The sequence below is a fragment of the Crotalus tigris genome, unplaced genomic scaffold (genome assembly GCF_016545835.1).
Source record: "Crotalus tigris isolate CLP2741 ecotype Arizona unplaced genomic scaffold, ASM1654583v1 scf7180000024472.5447098, whole genome shotgun sequence".
In the NCBI taxonomy this organism is placed as follows: Eukaryota; Metazoa; Chordata; class Lepidosauria; order Squamata; family Viperidae; genus Crotalus; species Crotalus tigris.
The window spans coordinates 1,228,162-1,238,449 of record NW_024100643.1 but is presented as its reverse complement, the minus strand read 5'-3'; the positions used below and the strand labels follow the sequence as shown (position 1 = coordinate 1,238,449).

The 10,288-nt window shown below is 38.4% G+C and overlaps 1 protein-coding gene across 5 annotated transcripts in view; it reads right to left on the bottom strand.

The window, feature by feature from the left end:
- Positions 1–1,750: 1,750 nt before the first annotated feature.
- The window catches only part of GPR179 (G protein-coupled receptor 179), a 41,852-nt gene continuing 33,314 nt past the window's right edge, over positions 1,751–10,288 (bottom strand). For all 5 annotated transcript variants that reach the window (XM_039333207.1, XM_039333208.1, XM_039333209.1 and 2 more), the window contains one exon: positions 1,751–10,064. In XM_039333207.1, the coding sequence (XP_039189141.1) occupies positions 5,664–10,064 (4,401 nt within the window). In that variant the 3' untranslated portion in view covers positions 1,751–5,663. The remainder of the gene's footprint in view (positions 10,065–10,288) is intronic.

Below are 10,288 nucleotides of genomic sequence, written 5' to 3'. Positions count from 1 at the left end.
CTGTCTGTAACATTGAGAAGTCTGGTCTTCATAGCTTCCTAATCTTTCCTTTATGAATGCTATGCGTTGTTACTTTGGGTTCACATCTTCTAATGAAGAGGAACTTTTGATTCAGAATTCAGAAAACAAAACACACTAATTCAAGCGCACTACTAACTTTTTCATGAATCTGCAACCTTTGGCATCACTCCTTGTGCTCTACCATTGAATGATAGTCCTCTTTGGGCCTGAACTATAAACTTTCCCCACATAAATATAACCGAAATAAAGGAGCTACCTTTAAATTGTTTCATAGCTTACCCATAAAGAACTTTTGTATAATTGTTTAACTGCACAATAGGCTATTGCAGGGGTCTCCAACCCCTGGTCTGTGGACCGGCACCAATCCGCGGCATGCCAGAAACTGGTCCGTGCAAGCAAGCGAAGCCCCATCTGCAGGATGCAAGCAGCACGCAAAACCACGCCCCCTCCGGTCTGCAAAAAAAACCTCCGTGGAACCAGTCCCTGGTGCCCAAAGGTTTGGGGACCAGAGTGCTATTGCATGTATCAAAAGGAATACAGGACATTCTAAAAAAAGGAAAAAAAAGGGGGGGGGGTTTTCCTAAGTCCTGTCACTAATTTTGGCATTGCTGAAAGCTATTTGATGATTGTTGCAATTTACTACTATTTATACTCCCCCCCCCCTTTGGGGAAGAGTTAGGGTTAGGGTTTTTCCTCTGTTTTTTTCAGAAGATTATAATGAAGAACTATGTTTTAAAATATTTTGTAATGTATATTTCCTGCCCTTAGCAGGTTTTTGTTATTATTGTTTTAGCTTCTCCTTTTTGAAAATACCAGGTTTCTGAGTGCTGTTTGCAACAAAGCCAAAGAAAATACTGCATAATGTATATTGCCTGCCCTTAGCAAGGAGATGGGTGGGGTTGTTTGTTGTTTTTGCTTTTGAAAAATACTAATTTCCAATATTGCTTGCAACAATGTCAAAGAAACATTCTCAAGAGTATGCCCTCTTGTGGTTGAAAAGCACAGGTATCCAGATCATTAGTTGGGTGATATCTTTAGAAAGCTTTATGGAAAAAGAATGTTGAGGCAGGAGATATCAACATAAACTCTGAGAGTCTGGAAATATCAGTCACTTTAAACAAATTGCTCACAAGAGATCTGGGATAATACAGTATGCATAGGATTTATACATAAGATTAAGCTATAAAATATTTGGGGTTACTGTAATCTACACACTGGATAAATGACTAAATCATAGTTTATTTTAGGATAGAAAGCCACCATTTGAAACAATTTGAAACAATTTCTGATTTGCCTATTACAGATAGTCCTTGACTTATGACCACAACAGGGATTGGGAAATTTCTTATTTATTTATTTATGAGACTTATATACCGCTTTAAGTGCAAGCACTCTCTAAGCGGTGTACACCAGTAAGCAATGTATATATATATATATATATATATATATATAGGATATATATATATATATATAAACAGCTATAAACCACACATTGCTGCTCAAAGCAAGAAGCTAAAACACCAGCCCTGAAGATGACGCATGTGACTCGTCGAAACGTTGCAAGACACTTCCCATTTTACGCGGGAGAAAACCCGAACAACCAAAGACTATATATATATATAAATATATATATATATATATATATATATATATATATATTTACATTGCCCCCAACAATCTGGGTCCTCATTTTACCTACCTCGGAAGGATGGAAGGCTGAGTCAACCTTGAGCCGGTGAGATTTGAACTGCTGACCTGCTGAACACAGTCAGCTAAAGTGGCTTGCAGTACTGCACTCTAACTGCTGCGCCACCTCGGCTCTCTCATTTAACAGTTCACATTATTAAGCAATGTGGCTGTTAAATGAGGTACCACATGACCAAACCCAATTTTCAAACCTTTTTTTGTTGTATTGTTAAGCGTCACATAATTATGACTTTCCCTGCCAGCTTTCCTATTGACTTTGCTTGTCAGAAGCCAGTTAGGAAGGTCACAAATGGCAATCACAGCAACTATCTGTTACAAAATGTGCAACATTTGCCAGGTGCCCAAATCACAATCACCTGACCGTGGGGATGTTGAAGCAATGGTAAGTGTAAGGACCAGTTGTAACACACTTTTTTCAGTGTTGTAACTTTGAATGGTTGATAAACAAATGGTAAATTGAGGACTGTCAGTACAAATGTATCTTACCTGATTTGTTTCATGCCATGTCCAAGTCTCTAATAAAATCCACAGAGACATAGGGCAAGGACAGCTTTTAAAAAAGAAAGAAAAACAAACCAATATCTCCTCCACCACACCTGACTTCTTAATTAAAGATAAAACTCTGTGAACTGATATATGAATATAGTTGGGAAAAAGGCATTGATAGACAAATTGGCAAGCCCAAAGAAGAATGAGATAATCTAGGGATGGTTTATTGCAGGAAAGAGGGGAGTGGGATTGGGGATGGGTGGGAGAGGGGATGTTTGCAACTCATTCAATAAATTATATTAAAATCAATTCTTAAATATTAATCACACCAATAATAGATATTTAAAAGCTATACAACACTTCCAATAGTTCAAAAAGCCTGTCTAGTTGTATAGAAGTTTATAGAATTTTTGTAATAATTCTATAAAGCGCATTTCTCTTTCCCATGTTACAGCTGGAAAAAAACTGATGGTAAAGATGGTTCATGAGTCCCCCAATCATGAAACAATTTAATGCAACAAGGCAGGTAGAACCCAAAACTTTTGCATGTGTTACATGACTCTTATTAAAGACTATATAAGGTTTCATTAAGAAACAAAACTTAGCTAAAAGTCAGGATGGTATTATGCAGATGGACTAGGCCTGTCTCTCATTGGTTCTAGAACCTAGCAACCTAGAACTAAGGAGAAACTTCCTGACAGTGAGAACAATTAATCAGTGGAACAGCCTGCCTCCAGAAGCAGTAAATGCTCCAGCACTGGAAGTTTTTAAGAAGAGACTGGACAGCCATTTGTCCGAAATGATGTAGGGTTTCCTGCCTGAGCAGGGGGTTGGACTAGATGACCTCCAAGATCCCTTTCAACGTTACTTCTACTATTATTATTAAATATTAAGGAATATATACAGAGTTGTGATTTGTTTAACCACAAACTGTTACATAAACAGCAATAAATTGGGTTTGCTGATCAAATTAAGCCAGAAAACCTTCAAATCACAATGGCTGGATTCGTAGGAAGCAAATGACATTTTCCTATGCAAATGTGATAGGACTCTGCCATAGAAAAAAATAGCTCATTATAATCTTTATAAAAATGAAACAATTATAATTATTTATCATTTGTTACGTATCTGTAATACACAGTTGTAGGGAATCCCTGAATATATTCTAACTTGTAAGTTCATGTAATGCATCAATTAGAGTATAGCAGCCTCCCTGCAATTTATGATTTATGCTGTATTCAGTCCTTGGCTTCTTAATTTGGGCTTTGAAAGTCACCTTCCTGAGTTTCTGAAAGTTTGCTTGAACCTGTAGACCAGTGTTTTTCACCTTAGTAACTTTAAGATGTATGAACTTTAATTCCCAGAATTACACAACCAGCACATAGCATGCTATAGAATAGATCAATGTTTCTCAACCTCAGCAACTTGAAGTCTACTGTATAGCTATGAGAATAACCTTGAGACACAGGAGGAAGAACTAGAGTCTAGATAACGATCTGATAAAATCAGCCTAAACCAGAATGTAGTTATAATACTAAAGAGTTTGTTTTCCTGGTCTGGACTACCTTGCAGAGCTGACAACCTCTTACATTGATGATAATGCGAACCATATGTATAGAAATCATGGATCAATGATCTGATTTCAGAATAGGGCAGCTTCCTAAGCAATATCCAGCATAAATTGAATTAGCATTACAAAATACACTCCTGGATATTTTTTCAGTCCTCAGGATTTCATAGCAGGCATGCCAACTTGGAAAGCATTTTCTCCAAAAGTAAAAAATAACAATAACAGCCTCTATTTGAGCCTGACAACATTTTGGCAACATTATGAAAGTAGTTTCTCAGAATATATTTAGTTTTGTTTTTTTTCAATTTCAAAGTCTAGCTCTGGGGCTTCTTCCTGTCTCCCATGCAAATATTATACAAAAAAACAAAAACAAAACACCCCTCCTTGGGCCATGAGCTAAGGGCTATAGCTTGAAATTCAGACTTCAACCAACAACAAAACCTATGCAGGCTTTCCTTTGTGCCTCCAGGCTGCTTGTGTTTTCTTTAATTTTCTCTATAAATAAACAGGAAGCTTGCATGCTTCAAAGTACCAGCCTCTTCCTTTTTTTAAAAAAAGTCTGAATGTCTTTCAGTCCCACATAACATCCATACTTTTAGAAAATAATTTGGTTGGTTGCGTGCAATAGGCATACACATTTAGCAATGAAAAATAAACTGGAGAGCAATGATAGTACTTTATTATCAGTTTGCCCCCTACACAGGCTCCCTAGTCCCTTTCCTATTTTGTTACTGTAACTTCCTGCCACAGCAGCTACTTTATAAACGGGCAACCATCCCCTGGAAGTTGTTTTACCAATGTCTGGGGAACATGATGTCAATATCCCACTGCCCCAATCATGTTGGTTTTACTTATAGTGGAAAACCTGTAGTATATGGATCATGTCACATTTATTCTAAATTAGTTACTTTGCTGTGGGTTTCTTGACTGATTTAAGGTGCTGATTTTAGCTTTTATAGTTTTAACATCTTAGAAGAGTAGACTGAATGGGGCTGAGAGATCTGCAATCGAAGCTCTGTTCTCTATCCTAATGGTAAACAAGGCTAAGCCTTTCCTAACAGCAATCACCTTTTTTTCAGTGATAGGTCCGTACCTTTGGAACTTCCTAGGCAGTTTCCAGGTATAACATCTACACTCTTGACCTTTGGAAAAACTCCCTCAACATAATTGTATTCCATATTTCCATATTTTATTAAACTTGCAAACCATGCTGTAAAGCCAGTGTATTTTAGAAGGTTAGTGAAAAATCTTTTATGTAAATAATGAACCAATAGGTAATATTTTATAAAAAAGAGAGAGAGAGAGAGAGAGAGAGAGAGAGAGAGAGAGAGAGAGAGAGAGAGAGAGAGACTCCTTGATTGTGGCTATTGCCATTATCCCCATTAATGCATGCATTAACTACTGCTACATGCAAATGTCCTTGCCAAATAATCCCCTTGTTTAAAGCCAATTTTCAGTGGATGCTTTTCACTGTGAGTAGATTTGTTACTTAGATGTTATGGTTTACAGATATTTGATGTGCACGGTTTGCAGTACCTGAAAGAATACACAGAGATCTGTGTATTACATGTTTGCATACAAAAACAACGTGCAGGTTTTCACAGGTAACTTTGGCTATTCTGCAATTAAAGGCAGAATTGTACAACTTTTGGGGGGTAACAGAAATCCTCCTGTCTGACCACAGCTTCATCATTCAGACTTAGAGTACATTTTCCCTAACAATATATAATGAGCATTATTACCACAACTAATAGATGTCCTTTGTTTATTTTTTTTAATTTAAAGGTGGGTTTATTTTAAACCATTTTGCATCCAAGAAAAAGTTTTTATCGAAGCATCCAAACAGGTTCTTAGTTTTGCCCATTCAATTGTAATCTCAAGGACAAATACTTGACATGACTTTGCTAGGATCTTCTGCTTCCTGAGCCTTTGGTTTCTGCTCTGTTTTGCTTTGGGCTATCACAGCAGGCATGGAACTGACTTCTTCTGCCTCTCCTAAGCAGGCTTCTGAGCCTTTTTCATGGGTTTTTGCAGAGTCTTTTCTAGTCAGTGTAGAACCTTTGTATGCTTCCCAAGGGAAGGCATTGTCTATGAAAATGTCTTCTCTGCTTTCTGATGAAAGGATTTTGTTTATATCTTCTGACTGTGCCTTTGGAAGACTGTGACTCAAAGACATGTGCCCAGCCAAACCCTGCTGCACACTCTGGGTTATTTCCCCAGTGTTTGCTGATACCTCTGTTTCTTCTTCCCATGGACAAATCTCTTTCTTATTGAATGACTGATTGGCTTCTTGAAGGGAGGTCATCATATTTTCTGTACCATCAAACGTCTTTGAAGAAGTGCTGATTTCCATAATATCTGCAGCATTTATGCTCTTCCATTGGAAATCAGACTGTAGAGAATTGCTACTTTTTTCCAGAGGTTCTGGTGTTTTAACAGAGCTTCTTGAATCAGTTTTACATACTTCAGCTTTCATAATAGCTCCAGCTTCCTGCATTTCCCAAAATTCTGTTTTTAGGCTTTTAGCATTGTTAGGTTTTATGGATAGGTCTAAACTTTTACTGCTGGGTGTTAATGAGAGTATGCCAATATTTTTCTGGGAAGAAATTAAAGCTTGCTGGCTATATGACTTGAATATTTTAGCTGACATATCTACCCAGACTTTCTTTAAGCTTGGGCTTGTCAGCGTTTTGTCTTTTGAAACTTCACTGATACCTTGTCTTAATATTCTATTATTGCTAGATTTAGGTGCTGTTTTCATGAGGCATAGTTCAGTCTTCCCACTGGATTCCACATCCTCAACTTCCCAAGGACATATTTCTGCTCTTTCAATATTCTCTGATTTCGTTGAACTATCTTTGAGCAATGTTGGCCTTTGGCTGCTTATTTGTGCCATGCTCTCCCAAGGACAAATAGATTCTTGTGGGCTGCTTACTTCCTCTTGTCTCTTAATCTGCCTTATTAAAGGTTTGGTATCTGTTTTATCATTGGAAACCTGGTCTGACTCTTTTCTAAAAGAACTTTCTTCTGCTGGTCCTACAAACTTAGCATCTGTCTGAAGCTCCTGGAAATCCCATGGACAAATCTCTGCCTTTACACTCTCAACACTTCCAGTATTTTTAGAACTAACTTGCAATGGATGTGGGCTTTGGGTGCTTTTTGTAGTTGGTTCATCAATGGTCATAGTTCCTGAGGAAAAAATAGATCCTTGATTACTTCTTGACATCTTTATTTTTTTAAATGCTTCTTTTCTCCAAGCTTTATTGGAGTTTGAACTTTTAAGTGCATTACCTTCTTTCTCTTTGCAAAGCACAGCTGAGACTTGCTTTTTTATTTTTAATGAGCGCATGGCTTCAGTCCATGGAGATATTTTCACTTCTTCCGAGGTTTCCCATGGACAAACATCTATCCTTAAACTTGTAATACTATCAGATTTCTTTAAGTCACTAATGTACGGAGCCAGACTTTGGTCACGAGATCTTGGCAAAAGTTGCTGAAGCTCTTTGCTGTCCCATGGACAGACATCTTCCTGTAAATTGCTTAGATTTGCAATTGCTTTGGACAAACTCACTGGGGAAGTACTTTTGCAGTCCTCATCTGCTTTGGAGGCATTTTCTTTAGTCACTTCCCAAGGACAGACTTCTGCCTTTATGTTCTCTGTGCTATCAAATTTCTTTGAAGGGATTTTGGAAGGTATGCTGGGATCAACACTCTCCCATGGGCAGACAGCTTCCTGGAATTTGCTTACCTTTTCTAATGTTTTAAAAGGGCTTGTTTCTTTCTGTAAAATAATGTTATGACTATCCACACTTTCCCAAGGACATACTTCTGCCAATAGGTTCTCTGCACTGCCAGATTTGGGGGAACTTAGGCATTTAACATTTGACTCAGGTGACAGTTCATCAGTATTCAGATTTTCACAAAGATCACTTGTCTCTTGTGAGCTACATGCCTTTTCTGGATGCTTAGATCCAATGGCTACAATCTTTTCGGTTGCTCTTTCTATATCCTGATTGGAAGGACCCAACATTTCCCAGGAGCAGATTTCTGCTTTATTAGCAATTCCAGTGCCTTCAGCTTCCCAAGGGCAAACTGTTGTCTTTCGGTTTTCCAGGCTTTCTGAACTCTCTGAGGTGAATTTGGAAAGACAAGTGATCTTGGGTGTAGACTTGATCAATAAATCTTCACTAATTATGTTCTCCCATGGACAAATAGATTCCCTCTTCTGATTGCTTCCTTTCACAAATGCTTCTTCTCTAGTTCCTTTTTTTCCATCTCTGGAAACTGCAGTTACATTCCCTTTAAGTTCTCTTTCTGATGTTGAGGGATCCTTATTTTCCCAGGGATTTACTTCTATTTTGAAATTTGGTTCCCTGATTTCCCAGGGACAAATATCAGCCTTGTCTGTTTCTGAAACCAACAACAAGAGATCAGGAGTTTCATTCTCTCTATTTTGATCTTCTAGTCTATCTCTGGGACACACAGATCCCCATTGGTTCTTAGTCTTTTCCATTCTGACAGGGGAGATCTCCTTAGCACCTTTGGAAGCTGTTGCTGGTAGATTGCTCACTCTATCCTCAACATCTTGATTCCTCTCCCAAGGACATAACTCAAGATTTCTGTTTAAATTATTTTTCTGTGAGCTAGGAGAAGCTTCTTCTTCCTCATCCCAAGGGCAGATAGTTGCTTGTTTGGTGATTGGCTTTGCCCTGCTATATCCAGGACTCCTAGAGGGTACTTCTTGTCTTGATGATCCTTCGGCAGGGATTAAAGCTGTTTCTGCCAGCTTGGGCTTTCCACTGATGTCTTTCTCGTTTTTGGCTTCACTGTCCTCACTGTTCTTTTTGGAACTTATGCTTCTCTTTATCTTTGAACGGTTGAATGCTTTAATGGCCATACCTAAGCTCTTTATGGAGCTTTTGGGAATGAGGGTTTGCAATTGTTTTTCAGGAGAACTGTTTTGATTATCCAAATCACTCACCTCTCGATCTTTCTTGCTTGGAATGGGCATTTCCATAACCTCCCAAGGGCAAACTTCTGCAGCAATGGATGCTAGCCTGGTTAGTTCCACTAGAGAAGAAGATGGCACCTTATCTTCTCCTTGCATGGTCTTTTCCATTTCAGGTTTTAGTGGAGAACCCTCTTCTGTTTCTCTTAGATATATATTGTCTAGTACTGGAATATTTGGGGGTTCTTTTTTAGGAGACTGAGCAGGATGTTGCTTTTGATTGTAATTATCCCAATGAGCTACATATTTTCTTTCAAGATTGTGAATCAAACTTTGTTGCCTGATGGGTGGTTCAGGTGGTATCTTCTTAATGGCATGGGCTCTTCTCTCAGGCAAATCAGAAATGTTGATGCTGATGCTCCTGATGGGAGCAGGTGTTACATCCCTCTTATTATTTCTGCTTTCTAATGGTATTGATGGGTCTGTCTCAGCTTCCCATGAACACATAATGTTTTTGCCTTCGGGAAAATGTCTCTCAATTCCTTTTGCTGTATTCTCTGTCTGCAGCTGTTTTCCCTCTATTTCTGAGACTATATCACTGAATTCAGTGTGTCTGGATTCCTCACTTTCTGTCATGGTATCTTCCACTGCTGCATGTGTGTCTTTTTCTTGGGCAGGTTTATGGGTATTTTCAAAATTAGCAGTGCCAGTTAGCAGAGAGGCATTTTCATTTTCACTGCTGGCAACATTAAGAGATTTCTGCAGAGTGTAACACTTGGGATGCAGAGATTTCTTATCTGCTAACAAATTGTGAGCACTGGCTGATTTGTATACCAGAGTGGCTGAATCAACAGAGTCATTGTCAGATTTCTCTGAAGCTTTCATGGCTAGCTTTTTCCTCATAAGTGAGTCCAACAAAGGAGCTTCTTTGCAACTGTCATGTCTGGTTAGTACACTGTTTGCCTTAATATCTCTCTGGTGATCATAGGTACTATGGGATTTCTTCAGTGAAATCCCACCTTTTGCTTGGAAGGCCACTTTGTGCTTGGGAGATAAGTCCTCCTTCAATTTCATGCTTAAATTTCTGGAGTCCGAGAATATTTGTTTATAGGAGCCAGAATGACTTTGTATTCTTCCACTGATAGACCCATCTTTTTCCTTCTTGCTGCATTGGCGGGACATAGATTCAGGTAACTCGGTGATACGTCTCATCAGAGTGTGGCCTAAGGCCCTCTTTGAACTTCTCTTCTTCTGAAGGTGAGGGTTGTTGGCTGTCATCTTCTTGGTCTTGTGAAATTCTAGCTGCATATAAAGCTTTTTCAATTCATCCTACATGTTATGTGCAAGGGAAGGAGAAAATACAGTGAAGGACAGGGGAGCAAGACAATAGAAGAAAAATAAAACAGCTTTTCAGTCAAAAGCATAATAATAATGAATTATGTCCACTGGATGGAATGGCAACCTGTCTGGGTTTACCAAAGTATTTTCTTTTTAAATGGTTTTATCTGTATACTTAAGATGGCTCTTTATTCCAGGATTAAGTGAAATATTCC